The sequence below is a fragment of the Phyllopteryx taeniolatus genome, chromosome 1, assembly GCF_024500385.1.
Source record: "Phyllopteryx taeniolatus isolate TA_2022b chromosome 1, UOR_Ptae_1.2, whole genome shotgun sequence".
In the NCBI taxonomy this organism is placed as follows: Eukaryota; Metazoa; Chordata; class Actinopteri; order Syngnathiformes; family Syngnathidae; genus Phyllopteryx; species Phyllopteryx taeniolatus.
This window is the reverse complement of record NC_084502.1, coordinates 3,655,203-3,674,655: the sequence shown is the minus strand read 5'-3', so window position 1 is coordinate 3,674,655 and position 19,453 is coordinate 3,655,203. Positions and strand designations below refer to the sequence as shown.

At 41.7% G+C, this 19,453-nt stretch overlaps 1 protein-coding gene across 1 annotated transcript in view; it reads left to right on the top strand.

Moving 5' to 3' along the window:
- slc9a8 (solute carrier family 9 member 8) overlaps nt 1-14,295 on the top strand; it is a 30,384-nt gene extending 16,089 nt beyond the window's left edge. Inside the window, exons 5-16 of the mRNA XM_061754292.1 lie at nt 7,177-7,260; nt 7,600-7,701; nt 7,846-7,880; nt 8,154-8,297; nt 9,219-9,360; nt 9,454-9,559; nt 9,659-9,775; nt 9,864-9,946; nt 10,033-10,144; nt 11,745-11,965; nt 12,525-12,671; nt 13,299-14,295. Of these exons, the coding sequence (XP_061610276.1) occupies nt 7,177-7,260; nt 7,600-7,701; nt 7,846-7,880; nt 8,154-8,297; nt 9,219-9,360; nt 9,454-9,559; nt 9,659-9,775; nt 9,864-9,946; nt 10,033-10,144; nt 11,745-11,965; nt 12,525-12,671; nt 13,299-13,412 (1,407 nt within the window). The 3' untranslated portion in view covers nt 13,413-14,295. The remainder of the gene's footprint in view (nt 1-7,176; nt 7,261-7,599; nt 7,702-7,845; nt 7,881-8,153; nt 8,298-9,218; nt 9,361-9,453; nt 9,560-9,658; nt 9,776-9,863; nt 9,947-10,032; nt 10,145-11,744; nt 11,966-12,524; nt 12,672-13,298) is intronic.
- The last annotated feature ends 5,158 nt before the right edge of the window (nt 14,296-19,453 follow it).

Here is a 19,453-nt window from a genome sequence, read left to right as displayed (position 1 = left end):
ACGTTGCTGCTCTCTGCGGAGTTAAGCTAGCCACTTGCGAACAACTTTTATCATTATTTTAAAAGGAGGTAAGCATTCATAGCTTTCCCAAAATATCAAGTTGAGGAAACAGTGCGAGGATGTGGCCGGAAGAGCTGCCAGAAGAGCTGCCGAAAGAGCCACGGTTGTTCGAAACCTTTGATCGCCCCCAGCTCACCGGTGTGTCTGGGTATAAACGACGGCTAAAATCCATTGCAGTGCCGACTATCTTTCCTCACAAGGAGCCTAAACGGCCGCATGTGACAATTAAAAGCCCAGCAAAAAGACGCGCAAGACGGGAGGCGCTGACCACTTACCTTGATCAGTTCACTTTAACAGCAGCAGCTGTTGTAAACAAACCATAGCCACCGGACACTGAGTTAGCAGTGAAAAATAGCAAAATAGGTATGCATATAACTTTACTCTGTTACTACTGAATACATTTATAACATCGGGCAAAACGAACAAGTACCATGGGCAGCAGAAATGAAACGGAGCTCTTTACAACAGATACTCTCGTTCTCAGTCGGCATTGGCAAGCAGTAGCTACAAATACACCACTGAAAATGACCAACTCGAGTTTCTTCACACCTGTCATCTTCATCCTCATTTCTTGTTTCTTCATCTCTCTCCTTATTTTCATGATCACACTCTGGCTCGAACTGAAATGGCTGAACAGCGTTCATCGCTGCCAGGGGCTGCTGCTGTCTTCTTTTCCTTTCGGCTTGTCCCTTTAGGGGTCACCACAGCGCGTCATCCTTTTCCATGTTAAGCCTATCCCCTGCATCCTCCTCTCGAACACCAACTGCCCTCATGTCTTCCCTCACCACATCCATCTACCTTCTCTTTGGTATTCCTCTAGCTCTCTTGCCTGGCAGCTCCATCATCATCATCCTTCTCCCAATATACTCACTATTTCTCCTCTGGACGTGTCCAAACCATCGAAATCTGTTCTCTCTAACTTTGTCTCCAAAGCATCGAACCTTGGCTGTCCCTCTGATGAGCTCATTTCTAATTTTATCCAACCTGGTCACTCCGAGAGCGAACCTCCACATCTTCCTTTCCGCTACCTCCAGCTCTGCTTCCTGTTGTCTCTTCAGTGCCACTGTCTCTAATCCGTACATCATGGCTGGCCTCACCACTGTTTTATAAACTTTGGCCTTCATCCTAGCAGAAACTCTTCTGTCACATAAAAACGCCTGACACCTTCCCCCACCTGTTCCAACCTGCTTGGACCCGTTTCTTCACTTCCTAACCACACTCACCATTGCTCTGGACGGTTGACCCCAAGTATATAAGGTCCTCCCCCCTTGCTATCTCTTCTCTCTGTAGCTTCACTCTTCCCCCACCACCCCTCTCATTCATGCACATATATTCTGTTTTACTTCGGCTAATCTTCATTCCTCTGCTTTCCAGTGCATGCCTCCATCTTTCTAACTGTTCCTCCACCTGCTCCCAGCTTTCACTGCAGATCACAATGTCATCTGCCAACATCATGGTCCACGGGGATTCCAGTCTAACCTCATCTGCCAGCCTATCCATCACCACTACAAACAGGAAGGGGCTCAGGGCTGATCCCTGATGCAGTCCCACCTCCACCTTGAATTTGTCTGTCACACCTACAGCACACCTCACTGCTGTTCTGCTGCCCTTGTACATGTCCTGTATTATTCTACCATACTTCTCTGCCACTCCAGACTTCCGCATGCAGTACCACAGTTCTGTCATAGGCTTTCTCTAGATCTACAAAGACACAATGTAGCTCCTTCTGACCTCTGTACTTTTCCATCAACAAATAATGCACCTGTGGTACTCTTTCCAGGCATGAAACCATACTGTTGCTTGCAAATACTCACTTCTGTCCTGAGTCTAGCCTCCACTACTCTTTCCCATAACTTCATTGTGTGGCTCATCAACTTTATTCCTCTATAGTTCCCATAACTCTGCACATCACCCTTGTTCTTAAAAATGGGCACCAGCACACTTTTCCTCCATTCCTCAGGCATCTTCTCACACGCTAGAATTCTATTGAACAAGCTGGTCCAAAACTCCACAGCCACCTCTCCGAGATGCTTCCATACCTCCACAGGAATGTCATCAGGACCAAGTGCCTTTCAATTTTTCATTCTCTTTAAGGCCTTTCTAACTTCCCCCTTACTAATCATTGCCACTTCCTGGTCCACCACACTTGCCTCTTCTTCTCTCCCTTCTCTCTCATTTTCCTCATTCATCAACTCCTCGAAGTATTCTTTCCATCTAGCTAGCACACTGTTGGCACCAGTTAACATATATCCATCTCTATCCTTAATCACCCTAACCTGCACATCCTTCCCATCTCTATCACTCTGTCTGGCCAGCCTGTATCGATCCTTTTCTCCTTCTTTAGGGTCCAACCTGCCATTCATGTCATCATATGCCTCTTGTTTGGCCTTTGCCCTATGTCACATCTCAATGTATTTCTTTCGCCTCTACTCGGTCTTCTCAGTGTCCCACTTCTTCTTAGCTAACCTTTTTCCTTGTATGATTTCCTGTACTGTGAGGTTCCACCACCAAGTCTCCTTCTCTCCTTTCCTGCCAGAAGATACAACAAGTACTCTCCTGCCTGCCTCTCTGATCACCTTGGCTGCAGTGGTCCAGTCTTCTGGAAGCTCCTTCTGTCCACCGAGAGCCTGTCTCACCTCTTCCCGAAAGGCTGCACAACACTCGTCCTGTCTCAGCTTCCACCACATGGTTCTCTGCTCTGCCTTTGTCTTCCTAATCTTCCTCCCCACCACCAGAGTCATCGTACACACCACCATCCTATGCTGTCTAGCCACACTCTCCCCGACCAACAACCTTACAGTCGGTAACCTCCTTCAGATTACATCGTCTGCACAAGATGTAATCCACCTGCGTGCTTCTACCTCCGCTCTTGTAGGTCACCCTATATTCCTGCCTCTTCTGGAAAAAAGTGTTCACAACAGCCATTTGCATCCTTTTTGCAAAGTCTACCACCATCTGTCCTTCCAAATTCCATTCCTGGAGGCCGTACTTACCCATCACTTCTTCATCACCCCTATTTCATTCACCAACATGTCCATTACAATCTGCACCAATCACGACTCTCTCTCTGTCTGGGATGCTCAGAACTACTTCGTCTAGCTCCTTCCAGAATTTCTCTTTCACCTCTAGGTCACATCCTACCTGTGGGGCATAGCCACTAATCACATTATACATAACACTCTCAATTTCAACTTTCAGCCTCATCACTCTTTTCACCTCCAAGACATTCTTAGCCAACTCTTCTTTTCAAATAACCCCAACTCCATTTCTCTTCCCATCTACACCATGGTAAAATAAATTGAACCCTGCCCCTAAACTTCTAGCCTTAACTGCCTTTCCACCTCGTCTCCTGGACACACAATATATCAACCTTTCTCCTGATCATCATGTCAACCAACTCCTGAGATTTTCCTGTCATAGTCCCAACATTCAAAATCCCCACATTCAGTTCTAGGCTCTGTGCTTTCCTCTTCTCTTTCTGCCGAAGAACCCGCTTTCCACCTCATCTTCGACTTCGACTCACAGTAGCTGAATTTCCAACGGCGCCCTGCAGGTTGACAGCGCCGGTGGCGGACTTTGTTAACCCGGGCCACGACCGATCCGGTATGGAATTCTTTGGATGAACGCTCATATTTGTTTGGCAAAGTTTTAAGCCGGATGCCCTTCCTGACGCAACCCTGTGCATTTATCCGGGATTGGGACCGGCCTACAGTTTGCACTGGCTTGTGCCCCCCATAGGGCTTCATTGCCAGGGGCTGCTACTGTGGCTACTGATAAAAAGTCCTCGTGTCGGGCACATCCCCATTTGACGTCACTACTCAGAATGCACTGCTACGAAAAACCAATGGCGGCCTAAATTGAAATTACGTTTCGTAAAAATCTATAAATCAGGAAGTGATTCTCCAAACTTGTATCTTATTGTTATGTTACTCAAGTAAAAAGAGATCATATATAGCAAACACATCATTGATAAAATGGAGTTCACTTTAAAGTACAAGATGCGCCTAACCAATATAATCACACTTGGCAACACGGTCAGTCAAACTATGTCACAAACCAGTCTTTCAGCTGCAGTCTTCTGAAATGTTGCAAAACAATGAACCCTGTTTCACTATTTATATTGAGATAACATATCACTTAATTCTATTTTTTAATAAATCTTTTATTTTTATGTTAAATGTGGGTTGTGGATTCTCTTTTATCCCTAATAGCAGACATTCTCTGTCCCTCAGCGAGTGCATTTCCAAAGTTGCCCCATTTTACTAATCTATCAAGCCTTCAGCATCGCTCCACGAACTAGCAACGGTGCACAAACCCCCGAGGCAGCCCCATCCTGGCATTGCAGGCTTTGCCCTTACTTTTCACTACCGATCTGCTTTTATTGCCCTTTCCGACAAAGTCTCCAGTCTGCAGTTGTCTCCCCACTGTCCAGCTCATTTAAAACAAAACAACCAAAAAGAATAAAATACTTTTTTTTTTTTTTTATTTGCCTTGAGGTCTAAAAAACTGGAATGCTGCTAGAAAGTATCTCTGGCAGCGGTTTATCTTTTTGAGCAAAGCACATACATCAAGTTACATTACTGAATACAATCTCCCGTCTCCTAATTTAGTTGTGTCTTTGTTGCGGGCTCATGGGTTTTCCTCTGTGAATATTGTGGTGTGTTTTAAGCGCCGAAGGGAAGTACATATTTTTTTATTGGATTTTTTTTCCACACCAAGAAAAGAGACCAACACAGACAGAGCAGTTTTAATTGTGGTTTCAGGGCCGTTTTTCCTCATGAAGTGATATCACAGTTGAACCTCAAGGGAACCTGTGCAAAAGTATCTCATCGTCCCTGCTGGTGTTTTTTTGTTGTGGACAAGTCCTCTTGAAACTGTGTTCACATAATCTTGAACAGTTTAAAAAAAAAAAAAAAAAAAACATCTCGGTCATCTAATCTATTTTTCATTGTCGTTTTTAGTTCTGTTTAGTTATATTTTGGTTTACCTTTCAAATGTTGCAGATTATCTTTACGTGTGTATGTCTGTGTGTGTGTGCGCACGTTTAGTCACTCCAGCACACATTCTTGTATTTTTCTATTAAACGTGCATGCATGCAGAAGTATGGCTGTCAGACTGCTGTGCATGCATCCTCATTCACAGATGTTAATATTCATATTTGACCTTTCACGTTCCCTGAAAGGCAAAGTTCCGGTAGCGCGGTAATTTACAAGAATCTCTGAATGCCCGCTTTTTGTAGCGTCTGAGTAAGGAAGTATGCAAAAGAGTAGCATACATTCTCTGTAGGCAATCCCTGCGCTTGACCTACTTTTAAACAGCTTGCAGTTAGAGTAGCGTTGATTTGTGTCCACATGCTGTTTTGGGGTTTAAGTCCTGAATGAGTGATAAAATGGAGAAAAATAGATGGAAAAGAAATGCTGAACATTAAGAGATCATTTTAAAATAATTGCAAGAAATTGCCTCCTGCTAATTTCCAGATGTACTGTATTGTTTATTTTCATTTTTCTTAATGAGATGCTCCCTTTTTCATATAGGTTTGCAAAAAAAAAAAAAAGCTGTTTTAGTCAAAGTTACCTGGTGGCATGGCAATTGAATGGGTCCTTCTTTGGCCCTCCATGCCACCTCTCTACATAGTGGATTTAGTTTTGGCATGATCCCAAAAACGGATTAACAAACAAACAATTTAAACATAACCTCACACAACGTGTGCTTTGGCAGGTATCAAAAGTTAGAACTATTGGGCGCCTACCCCAGAAGGGGTCTGTTTTCTATCCCTGTTCTTCATGGGTGTGCCGTGCCTGGAGCTGATGACTGTAGACTGTGTTCGCCTCCATCTGCTCGCCGGGTCATTGGGGCACAGAAGCTCGAACAAGCTGTCAAGACTGCTGCCTGTACACAAAGGGAGAGATTGTTGACTAGATGGACTAAATATGGACCGGCCGGCTTCGATCTTTCTGACAGAAAACTGATACAAATGTCCAGTCAGCCAACACCCAGAAATAGATCGTTCCTTTTTTGCGCCTAATGCACGCCAGTGTATTGAGTTTAATGTGCACTAAGAGGTATTATGGACATTCTGCTGCACAGTTTGTTGGTCAGCCCCTTCTTGCTCAATTTATAGCTTCTTTTTAGATCCACTTTATAGTGAACGTAACGGATGTGCATTACATCGTCTCGCCTGTGTGTGTTCACATATGTGCATATACAGTAAACTTGTTCATGCAAGAACACATGGTCTATCACGCAAAGACTCACTGACAAGCAGAGAGCAATGCAACGGTCAGATGATGCCTACGCCTGACCTAGGAGGCTGGCCCATTTAGCTGAGATGCAACAATGATTTCATTATACCACCGAAATAATCAGAAAGCTAAAGTCAGGGGGGGACTGTGTATGTGTGTGCGTGTATTATTCTTAGGGGAAGAATTCACGTCTTTTTATAGCATGTGTATTTGAATCTTTTTGTAGTTCAGTTTAAAAGCATGCATGAGTGAGTGAGTGAGTGAGTGAGTGAGTGAGTGAGTGAGTGAGTGAGTGAGTGAGCGAGCGAGCGAATGAATGAATGAATGAATGAATGAATACGCACATGCGTGCATGTGCCAGTCATCCAGAAACCAACATGCCAACCAACATACCCGGTCAGATAAATCTCTTCCTCTATTCCCCCCGCCCCCATCCGCTGCCAAGTATAAAGTTAGTTGACGATCGTTGCGACTAGTGAAATAAATCAGAAATACTGGTTTTGGATGAAGTATTAAATGAAACGTGTCTAATTAATTTTCTATGCTGATTCGAATCGAGATCACTATTTTGATAAAGCAATGTTTGCGGGTGTTTATGCAGACAAATGTGCGGAAGTAAACCAGTTCAGTAAAGTAACAAATCCTATCGAATTAACTTGCTCAAAATGTTCTATCACATTATTCTCCTTTTAAGTTTGCTGGTTTTTAATTTCAGGATGTTGACACTAATTTGCATGTTGAATTTCCCTAGAGTTTAGTAGTGTTCACTTATTCTCTCTTAATTTATAAACGTTGACATAGGTTAGACTTTTTGTTGTTGCTTATATGAGTTGAAATGTTGATTTTGAATTTTCCTCTCTTTGTTTTCCAAAAGGAGGAGGAAATGTTCCGACCCAATATGTTCTTCCTTTTGCTCCTCCCACCTATTATCTTTGAATCGGGATACTCTTTACATAAGGTACTGTATTGTGTAACTTCAAAGTGTGTACAACAAGAAACAAGCCTCTGTTATACTGTATGTAACCCGGAGTGATGGAGAATAAACTGCTTCTTTCTTGTTTTGTTAAACAGTGAAGATCAGTTTTGTTTGTAGTCATATGTCAAAGCTGTTTCAATGCAAGTCACACATACACAACGCAAACTGATAATTTAAATGGTTCCCAGTCATACTGATGTTATTTGCTGATAGTTGCGTTGTGATGCATTTGTCCAAACGTGTCGTGTATTGCCGTGCAACATTGCCTCACTGTTGAAATCATACCAGGAATACTTAAACTGTGCCTCCATGTGTGTTCAGGGTAACTTTTTCCAGAACATTGGCTCCATCACACTTTTTGCTGTGATTGGCACGGCCATCTCCGCCTTCATAGTTGGAGGAGGCATCTACTTCCTTGGACAGGTAATGTGCTCAGGCCACATTTGGTCAAAGAAAATGAAAAAGGTCTCAAAAGGGTGTTTCTTCATTACTCAGTGATTAATCCTTCCGGCTGTATAGATGGTGAGATTTTTTATTTCCTTGTTGCATTTTTTTTTCCACCCTCAGGCAGATGTGATCTACAAGATGACCATGACAGATAGGTGAGTCGTTATTTATTTATTTTTTTAAACACACCAGTGCCTTTTTTGCATCACTATAATTTACAAAAAGCCAGCCTTGACCTAGTTTATCTCCTAGTAATACCAGACGTGTTATATCAGCACTTAGACTTCTGTATTCAATTCATATTTTGAAATAAGAATAGTTTATTTTCTTACTTCAACTGTATCTAGTCTATCAATCTGTTTTTGTTTTTGTTTTTTTACATCGCCGATGAAATGTGTTTGCTTGAAATGACCTTTCTTTTGCTGTAGTTTTGCCTTTGGCTCACTCATCTCCGCTGTTGACCCAGTTGCTACCATAGCTATCTTTAACGCCCTCAACGTGGACCCCGTCCTGAACATGTTGGTGTTCGGTGAGAGCATCCTAAACGACGCAGTCTCTATCGTCCTCACAAAGTAAGAGTCCCCTCTCACTTCTCTTCTGGCTTGGCAAATGTTTCACCTTTTGCCACACACCAGCATATTATATGCACTTGCCCAAGCTCATGTGACAGTTTTTCACTAAAAGAACTGTAATAGGTGTGAGCAGAAAAAAGATACATTTCAGTTTGTACAATATACATAATATATTTTCTCCCAAAATAAAGTGATTTTTTTTTTTTTTTTGCTATATCTCCACCTGACGGTCTATGCCTGACAGCCATTGATAATGATAAGAATTTTTTTTCCCCACGTTGAAGACATACCAATTCTGTCTCACACACACACACGCACCAGATGATAGACAAGTATGACAGAAATTCTGCCTCCCTATGTTCTAATCAGAAACAGTTAAACATAAAATGTGATCAAATGTCTCGTCCTGCCTGGAATGTAAATGAACTACAAACACGAGTCAGTAACATTGTTCTGTTCACGCTGTTGTCTTGGTAGCTGTATTTGATTTGAGTTTAGAAAGAAGTCTAATATCACTTATTATAGCGATAGAACACCACTCATGCTGTGAAATGTGTCTCAACAATAATTACAATATGAGACTTTGTTTGCTAACTCCCAAAACTGTTGTGAAACATCACATTTTATTTGGTTTGAATGTTGTCACAACTTGCTAATTGAAGTGTTTTAATGTGGGAATATTCTATACATTTGACTGTAAATTCTTTCATTGCCCTCCCCTTTTAAGGCATTAAAAGCCTGATGTGCTACAGCTGATCTCAGTTAAATAAACATGATTTTGATGGGATTATGCCCACTTTAATCTAGACACACTTTGCGTTTGCACAGTTGAAATATGGCGTTTGTCTACCCTCTAGGGTGAGTCGAAGGTATTACTTGTCTTTGTCAACATTTTGTTTTCTCTCTGTCTGTCGTTATCAGCACTGCAGAGGGCTTCTTTTCCCGCTCAGACACAACCAGGGTAACGGGCTGGGAGACATTTTTGCAAGCAGTGGGTTATTTCCTCAAAATGTTCTTTGGTTCTGCTGCCTTGGGGACCCTCACTGGACTCATCTCCGCTCTTGTATCCACATATTTTGGCTGTGTTTTTGTACATTTACTACATGAACATCTATTTTCAAGCAGTCTTATTGATGTTCCCTAACTTGCAAACCAGTTCCTAAAACACTTTGACTTGAGAAAGACACCATCACTGGAGTTTGGCATGATGATAATCTTTGCTTACCTTCCCTATGGCCTGGCAGAGGGTATTAAACTGTCTGGTAGGTGCAAATTTTAAATGATGACAAACTTTTTTTTTTTTTTTTTTTAAATGTATGGTTTTAATATCTCATTTGGACCTTGGCCCTCTCCATCCGTAGGAATTATGTCCATCCTGTTCGCGGGAATCGTGATGTCTCATTACACCCATCACAACCTGTCTCCTGTCACCCAGATCCTCATGCAACAGACACTGCGCACGGTGGCCTTTATGTGCGGTCAGTTATTAGCCACCACTTTCCATAATTTCCCCATCACTAATCGCAATTGTTGCCGTTAACTGTTTTTTTCCCCTTTTCCCTCCAGAGACGTGTGTGTTTGCCTTTCTCGGTCTATCCATCTTCAGCTTCCCTCACAACTTTGAAATATCGTTTGTCATTTGGTGCATCGTAAGTGCTTTTGTTATCTTGACATTGCTGGCAGTGGTTTATGCCTCCCATTATCACCAGCGTAACTATAGCTTGCCTCTCCCCAGGTCCTGGTTCTTCTGGGCCGTGCCGTCAACATCTTCCCTCTGTCATTCCTGCTTAACTTTTGCAGAGATCACAAGATCACACCCAAGATGATGTTCATCATGTGGTTCAGTGGTGAGATGAGACAGTCAACATTTTTTTCTTTTTCCAAAAGAACAACAGCGAGTCAAGCCATAATGTTGGTGTCAAAGACAACTTCGAGCACGCAAATTAGGCCACCTGTCAGATCCGGCCTGAGCTGAGGTCAGGTTTTTGGTTTTCAACCAGTCTTCAAACTTTTAGGGATTATTGTTACACACTGACCAGCCACAACATGATTATGCTGTGCACAACATTGGGTGATCCAGTATTAGTGGTCTGTCAAATATTCTGCCTTTACAAAGATACTGATGCTCAAATTTGAAGAGGTATTTATTGACAAAAAAACAACAACAATGTTTGTTATTGTGGTTGTAATATGCACTGGTGTACAATTGCACTGCATCACACTGAGAGCTGTTGTGAGTATTTTAGACTCATGTAACCATCCATTTTCTGAACCGCTTATCCTCAAGCGGGTCGGGGTAGTGCTGCAGCCTATCCCAGCTAGGGAAGGAGGCAGGGTACACCCTGAACTGGTTGCTCATGTAACCAATTGACACCATATGTATAATACAACATCCATCCATCTATTTTGTTTCCTGCTTATCCAGTTCAGTGTGTCGTGGAAACCTGATATATGGTGACGGACTGTTCACAGTCTCACCTACAGACAATTTAGTGAATGGAACATTTTCACAAAGAGGCGTTGTAGAAAGTAGGGCTGGGGGATTGATCAAAATGTAATTTTAATTTTTCAATTTGGGCTTCTCACGATCATCACACATAATTGAAGAAACATTATGAACATGCTGGAACGGTACGGTAAAAAGCACCCCGAATGTACCATTTGACATGTTATTCTGCCCTCCCTGAGCATGCGTTAAGCTGTTTATTGACACTCCAGTTGGAGTGTACTGTAAAACTAAACGCACAACAACAAAATGAAATGCACACATATTGTAGATTTAAGTACAACACATGCTTAGTTTTAGCTTCATTCCTGAAAATCGGCATCTTAATGCTTGCACACAATGAACAACCGTATTGACGGGCTAACAAAAATTAGCATTAACTCATGGGAGTGATATATCTTCAAATAACAAATATTCACACACAAATGCTGCAGTAACACATACAGACAGGCAGTATGACAATAATGAGAGGTATTTATTCTTCCTAATATGTGAAAAACTAGTTAGTTAATGAAGTCGAATCACAACTTTTGTTCCTCGGCTTTTTATCTGACGTACCTTTCTTTTTTTTTTCTTTTTTTTTTATTTTTTTAATCAATTCGTGCACCACACTGCCCCTAAAAGGCCAAGGCATTCATAGCAGCAGCAACAGTTTTTTTTTTTATTTACCTATATTATTTTTTTATTATTGCTAGTTTTTGTTTTTTGTTTTTTTACGTGATGCTTACAAATTTATTTTCTGGTTGGCAGGTTAATAAATAGTAAGTTTTGAAATCACTGAATAATTGTGTTCATCAATCAAGATTTCAGTATGAATCACAATAATCATGTTTATTATTTTTTCCATAATTGCCCAGCCCTACTTTATAGGTTCTATTTGGTGCAAAAAACAACAACAATAATGGCCTCTTTATTTTATTCTTTTATTCCTGCATTTTGAGGTTTGAGAGGAGCTATTCCCTATGCCTTGAGCCTCCATCTTGGCCTGGAGCCCATTGAGAAGCGGCAACTCATTGGCACCACCACCATCATCATCGTCCTTTTTACGATCCTCTTCCTCGGGGGCGGGACCATGCCACTCATCCGCATCATGGACATTGAGGATAACCAGTCACGGCGCAAGAACAAGAAGGACATCAATCTCAGCAAGACACAGAAAATGGTAACGCATACACACACACACACACACACACACACCCATGTGCACGTGCTGTGTTGATACAAGCTGCGCCATCCGCTTCATCTTCCGCCGTCAGACTATTGGCTTTTGTCTTGAGAGGGAAAAAGAGGGTTGGAGATGGTTTTTGTGAAGGGTAACAGATTAGCACAGTGTAAACCACTCGCATTACACAGAGTTAAATCACAAGTAAACACCAACAACTTGTTTAATGAGTCAGTGTGACTGCTCCAAGTCATTAGGGTGGTTGGTCTGTATATATATTTTGTACAGCATTTGCTTATTTGAGGTCTTCTAGTGTGAATGCTGCCCTCTTAAGGGGAACAAGATCAATGAAGCTTGCCTCCTTATTCAACTAAAATACCTTTCGCGCCCTCGCTCACTCTCTGTCTTTGAGACGGTGTGTGATCTCGACTTTATTTTTTATTTTTTTCATGGCCCACCTTGCTGCCCTTCATCATTTTTTCCTCTCGCTTGTTAGTTGGCCTCTCTTCCATTTCTCTATATTTATCTGCACCCCTCACCCACTTCTCTCTACCACCAGGGGAATACTGTTGAGTCGGAGCATCTATCAGAACTGACGGAGGAGGAATATGAGGCTCACATATACCAGAGACAGGATCTGAAGGGCTTCATGTGGCTTGATGCTAAGTACCTTAACCCCTTCTTCACCCGGAGGCTCACCCAGGAGGTAAGAGATGGCGAGAGAGACAGAAATCTTCATCACTTTGCCTGCAATCCTTTAAGACAACTAAAGAACTATGCGTATGATTGAATGATGGATTTTTCAAGCATAAGTATACGCAGCATTCAGTGAAAAAAAAAAAAAGTGCCTGTCCAAAAGTACAAAGCAACTTATTAGAAATTACTAAAGGATTTATGAAGATGTTTTTTTTTTTTTTTTCTGATATGGCCAAACTCGTCTTGTGATGTTTAATTGTATCCATTTCTATCAAGAATAAGATCTCCACACCCTTTTAGTTGTGATATATTTGTGACATTTTTAAGTTAACTGTACTTTGTGAATGTCCCCACTAGGAAGAGCAACTACTGTACATTATGATTGTGCTGTTGTTCACTTGTGTATCAGAATGCATGAGAACATTCTAAAGATGTCCAGAGTTTTTGTAGTTTAGCCCCAATGTGTGGAGATGATGACTTTGCAAGGAACTGAATTTTTTTTACATTTGCCAAACTAGAAAATGAAACATTTTCACTGCTTTAATAATACAACTGAAAACCTTCTGGAATTTGACAGCCCTGTTTGGATAATGTACATGTTCACATCAGCTAACTTGTAACTTTTTTTTCCCAACAGGACCTGATGCACGGAAGGATACAGATGAAGACGCTCACCAACAAGTGGTATGAAGAAGTTCGTCAGGGTCCCTCAGGATCAGAGGATGACGACGACGAGGCAGAACTTCTGTGAAATGTGTGCACCTTTTTAAGCACATTAATACTAGCGTGCACATCATGCCATGGCATGTGAGAGTCAGAAAAGACATGGAAGTCAGTCACATGCACTTGTTGATTTGCTGCCACCGTGGTTATGTGAAGAGTCTGCTGGGAAGTATCGTATCATGGGGTAATTTCAGCAAAACTGCACTGGAGACAAAATATTTCTGTGAAAAAGGATTGTTCCTTACTTCAGTGCCATATTGTCTGCAGTATAATAAGCGCACGAATCTGATCACTAATGTTGGACGGAACATGGAAAGTTCTGTACATTTGCCACTTGAAGGGACAGACTTGTTGAATGTAAAGAAATACAAGAGTACCTTTTTGTTTTTTTGTTTTTTATACTGGTTCATGTTTGAAAGTTTACTTTGTGTCAAGGTGAAGAATGTGAAGTAATATCACTTCAGTGAATCTATATTACGCTCCAGCTCCTTGGCAACAAAATCACGAGAGAGAAAAACAACAACAAAACAACCTAAATGAAGACTACAGAAGCTAAAATCATTTCTGAGTCTGGTTCCCAGATGAGATGTTCAATGTTTATTTGTATCCCCAGGCAAGCTTACCGTCACTGCATTGCGTTAAATACAACTGGAATTGTGGCTGGTGGAGATTTTACTGTAGATTTTGACATCAATGAATTCCTTTTTATTTATTTATCTTGTCTGTCTGTGTGTGTGTGTGTGTGTGTGAGATGCTTTTATACATTCGCCTCAAGCAATGAGAGAGAAAAACATAAGTCGTAAAGAGTTCTCAAATGTTTATTTTTGTAACTGAGAAATTTTACAAGATCTTATTTAACATCAATGCGGTGGTACATAGGTTCATCTCAATAAATAAAGTTTTATATTGTAGATTGTTTCATTATAATGTGGAAAACTATTTCAGTTGTACAAAGTGAAACAAGTTTAAAAAGTTTCAGTACACAGTGGAATACTGCAAGATTTAATAGATTTTCACCATAATTCATCATCTTAAAAAAAAACCTATTACATAGCCAATCAAAATTACTTTTAATATAGAAAAAATGCCTGCTAAAATGTTCTTACTCATATGCAGTCAATACTTGGTTGGCACTCCTTTTGCATGAATTGCTTTGGGATGTGCAGGCATGTGAGGGGTTCATAAACTGATAAGGCCTACATAATTTATTCCCATTTTAGTTCTGATCTTTCTTTTCTATTCATCTTCTTTTTTAAACCAATAATGTCCATGATTGTTAAATTTTCTTTTTTTTTTTTTTTTTGTATTTCCTGCTCAAATACATGGGGCAAGATAGGAACTGTGGCAAGAGAAGCCACCCTCAAGATTGTGTAATCTCCCACTAAAAAAGCAGAACACGCACAGCACTGTGTAATCTCTCACTAAAAAAGAAGAACACGCACAGCACGACAGCACAGTCTATTGGTCAAATTGCTGTACTACAACAGGAGGCTGATCGGCAAGTGCACAGTCTCGACATCTCCAGTATAATCATCCATCCATCCATCCATTTTCTGAGCCGCTTCTCCTCAGTAGGGTCGCGGGCGTGCTGGAGCCTATCTAATCAGCCTCGTGTAATATGAATTCTGATTTTCCAAAATCAGGCTAATGCATTTAAAATTTGTGTTTTACGTTTAATTTTGCTGATCACATAAAACAGCAGATTAAGTGTGAGGTGAGGCAGACGGTATCCTGCCTCGAGTGTTTTACATGTTTAATTTTGCTGATCACATAAAAAGGCAGGTAAAGTGTGAGGTGAGACGGTATGCTACATTTACTCCGTTACATTTTTTACAAGTAACATTTTCGATAAACTATACTTGTCAGAGTACTTTAAATGCACTGTACTTTTTACTTTTACCTGAGTATTTATGTGAAGAAGGATCAATACTTTTACTCAGTTACAATGATCGACATGCAGACTCAGTTACAATGATCGACATGCCGTTCGCTACTTTTATTTATGCATTCTAGCGTGTGCGTCTATTTTTAGACTCCATTTTTGACTACCGCATAGGGCGCCCGTTGACTTCATTTGACTCCAATTCACCAATCAGACGACACAAGGCAGTCACATGACCGCGTAGGTAGCCTTCGCGAGACTATCAAAATGACTTATTTTAAGGGGGGATTGAAAAATTGAAATGGTGGCAGGTGTGTGCCGACTCCCATATATTATTATTTTTTATTTTATTTGATGTTCATGCTCTTATTAATTTTTAAAAAAAAAACAATTAGAAGTTACTCACAAGTTACTCTTGAGTTGTTTTTTTTCATTGAGAACTTTCTTACTCTTACTCAAGTAAATATTTGGATGACTACTTTTTACTTTTACTTGAGTTATATTCTAAAGTAACAGTACTCTGACTTGAGTACAATATTTGGCTACTCTACCCACCTCTGCTGGCAATAATGTCTATTTAGACTGAGGGACTTTCGAAACGCAAAGAAAAGGAAGGAGAAGCTCATGAACTTCATCTACAACACAATGAAATGTTTTTAATTTGACCTACAATGATATCAGACTATGAAACAAATAATCCAGAATTCTAATTAAAAAAAACTAAATATTGAACCGAAATTAAAAGTTTTCCTCGATATTTCAATTGAGATTCACCTGTACATTGTATAAGGTTCATTGCAGAAACTTAATTCGCACTTCGGACCAATCTGACAGGTTAACCCCACCTATATATATGTTTGAGTGAGGCAAAATCTGATAAACCTGAACTAACCAAAGCGTGCAAACCATGGGTCCAACACCCAACAATACACACTTGAAAAGCTTACTGTGACGTCATTTAGTTTATGGATGAAAAAAAAAATGACTTGAGAAACAATAAAGCAAAATGGAAAGTTTATTGCTGTTTTGAGTGTTGTGAGTATCCCTGTGTGTGAGTCTATATAGTATTGAGCTTTCACTTTGGAATGCACTTTTGCGACCGTTAGGGGGAGTCTAAATCCACAGCATCGTTCTATGGACGAGCAACACCACAGCATTTGTTTGGGTCGGTAATTCTTCATCATTTTCATCAATATTTCTTGATAACCTCCTTGTTTTGCATGCAACAACTCAAAGATGTGAAATGTAATGAAATGACGCAGTCCAACTGCAATCAGTCAGCTGAAAAGATATTGCATTTTTAAGGTCTTTAATTTAGCCACATGAAGCAGAATTTATAGTAACAATCAAAATATGTTATGCTATGCAATGCTATGTGGCGCAGAACTGTATCACGAATCGCATCTCTGCTGGGAGGAGGGAAACGGTGGCTTAGGTTGAGTGATTAAAAAGCTACAATTAAGAAAGTAACCAAATGTGGTAAGAGAATTAAAAAAAAAAAAAAAAAAAAAAAAAGGGTCCTCACCCCCATGCTCCACAGGAGGACTGGTGCTTCCAGGTGTGCTACTTAAGTGCTTCTGGAGAAGCGCAGATAAACAAGGCAAAGTCTGGGGAGTCAACAAAAGTGTGCAAGGCACAAAGTTGGCCTCCAGCCGAGATGGGAAATGTCCAGCCGGGCCAGCAAACTGTCCAGTCTGCCGTGAATAAGTCGCCAATTTGAAGCAACATGTCCTTCCATCCATTTTAAGAGCCGCTTATCCTCACAAGGGTCGCGGGAGTGCTGGAGCCTATCCCAGCTATCATCGGGCAGGAGGCGGGGTACATCCTGAACTGGTTGCGAGCCAACGGCAGGGCACATACAAACAAACAACCATTCGCACTCACATTCACACCTACGGGAAATTTAGAGTCTTCAATTAACCTACCATGCATGTTTTTTTGGGTTGTGGGAGGAAACCAGAGTGCCCGGATAAAAAAACCCACGCAGGCACGGGGAGAACATGCAAACTCCACACAGGCGGGGCCGGGGATTGAACCCCGGTCTCCAGATCTGTGAGGCAGACGCTCTCACCAGTCGACCACCGTGTCTCTTATTAGAAAATATTTTATTAAATTTTTTATTAATGACCTCAAGCATACTTGTTTATTTTGTGTCATCACGTCACCGCAAAGTTAAGTATCCTCCCCTTCTTCCTTGCATGTTTCTGAATGTGGCCGTCAGTGGAAAACGACATCCCTGCGCTAGATTATGCAAGATGTTTCCAGATCCTTTTCATTGGTGCAGTTTTTTCCTCCATATTGTCAAACTGTAAAAAAAATATAATAAAAAAATAAAATGGTAAATGACGTTGTACATTCTTTCGACACTCCCTTGTATCATTTACAGCAAAAAAAGAATAATTTTTAACAAATAAAAATCACAATCGTTTTATTGCCATTATCAGTGAAAGGTACATTCACAAGTCGGAATTTTTCTCGGTCCGATGGTGGAACATGAAACATAGATGGCAAAAATAAAAATTATAATATAAATAGACTCAAAAGAAGAAAAATAACCCATGTGCAATACGTATAAACAGTGTGCAATAAGCATCAGGTGTAGGTGCGAAGTTTTAATGGGTGATACTGGTTTATTTGTGTGTTCGTCAGTCTGATGGCCGAGGGGAAGAAACTACAAAAAAGAAATACAAATTCACTTCAACTCAAATTTGACGGGTTTGAATCATTTCAGGCTTATTTTGAAACGAGTGAGTTCAAACAATCCCCTTCAAACAGTTTGTTGGCTGAATTATGTGAGAATTTAATACCGTAACTTGCTGACATGTTGACAGCATCTTATAAGCACTTGTTCAGTATTTCCATGAAAAAGTGCATGTAAAGCAAATGTTACTGTTTAGCATTGGACCTGCAGCAATTTAGACAGGCAGTAATGAGCATCTGGACACTTGTTCAAGGCAAAGACATAAAAGGCACTTCATCGTGTCGGCTCTAGCATGCTAGTTAGCACGACGGGTCCAAAATAACAAGTTATGGGACTTGAAGAAATATAATTGAACGTTATTAAAGTACAACAAAGTTACTTCTAGCATGAACCTCAGAACAACATCAACATGATGAGTCACTGCTCACTTTTTTTCAATAACTGTCCACCAACAGGTTCGGAGATTGCCACCACGACAGGCACCAACCCCCTCAGGCCACAGGTCCGGTCGGCCGCCTCAGGAATGGAGGCGCGGAACACGGTCCACTCGGACTCAATGTCCCCCGCCTCCCCCGGAACATGAGCAAAGTTCTGTCAAAGGTGGGAGTTCAAACTCCTTCTGACAGGGGATTTTGCCAGACGTTCCCAGCAGACCCTCACAATCCGTTTAGGCCTGCCATGTCGGACCGGCATCTTCCCCCACCATTGGAGCCAACTCACCACCAGGTGGTGATCAGTTGACAGCTCCGCCCCTCCCTTCACACGAGTGTCAAAGACATGCGGCCGCAAATCCGATGACACGACCACAAAGTCGATCATCGAACTGCGACCTAGGGTGTCCTGGTGCCAAGTGCAAGTGTGGACACCCTTATGCTTGAACATGGTGTTCGTTATGGACAAGCCGTGATGAGCACAGAAGTCCAATAACAGAGCACCGCTCAGGATCTGATCGGGGGGGCCGTTCCTCCCAATCACGCCCTTCCAGGTCTCATTGTCATTGCCCACATGAGGATTGAAGTCCCCCAGCAAAACGATGGAGTCCCCAGCGGGAGCCCTCTCCAGCACCCCCTCCAAGGACTCCAAAAAGGGTGGGTACTCTGAACTGCTGTTTGGTGCATAGGCACAAATAACAGTCAGGACCCGTCCGCCCACCTGAAGGCAGAGGGAGGCTACCCTCTCGTCCACCGGGGTGAATCCCAACATACAGGCGCCGAGCCGGGGAGCAATAAGTATACCCACACCTGTTCGCCGCCTCTCACAGTGGGCAACTCCAGAGGACTGGTACCAGAGCCCAAGCTGTGCATGGAGGCGACTCTGACTATATCTAGTCAGAACTTCTCAACCTCACACACCAGCTCGGGCTCCTTCCCTGCCAGAGAGGTGACATTCCACGTCCCTAGAGCCAGCTTCTTTAGCCGGGGATCGGATCGCCAAGGTCCCCGCCTTCGGCACCACCCATCTCGCACTGCACCCGACCCCTATGGCC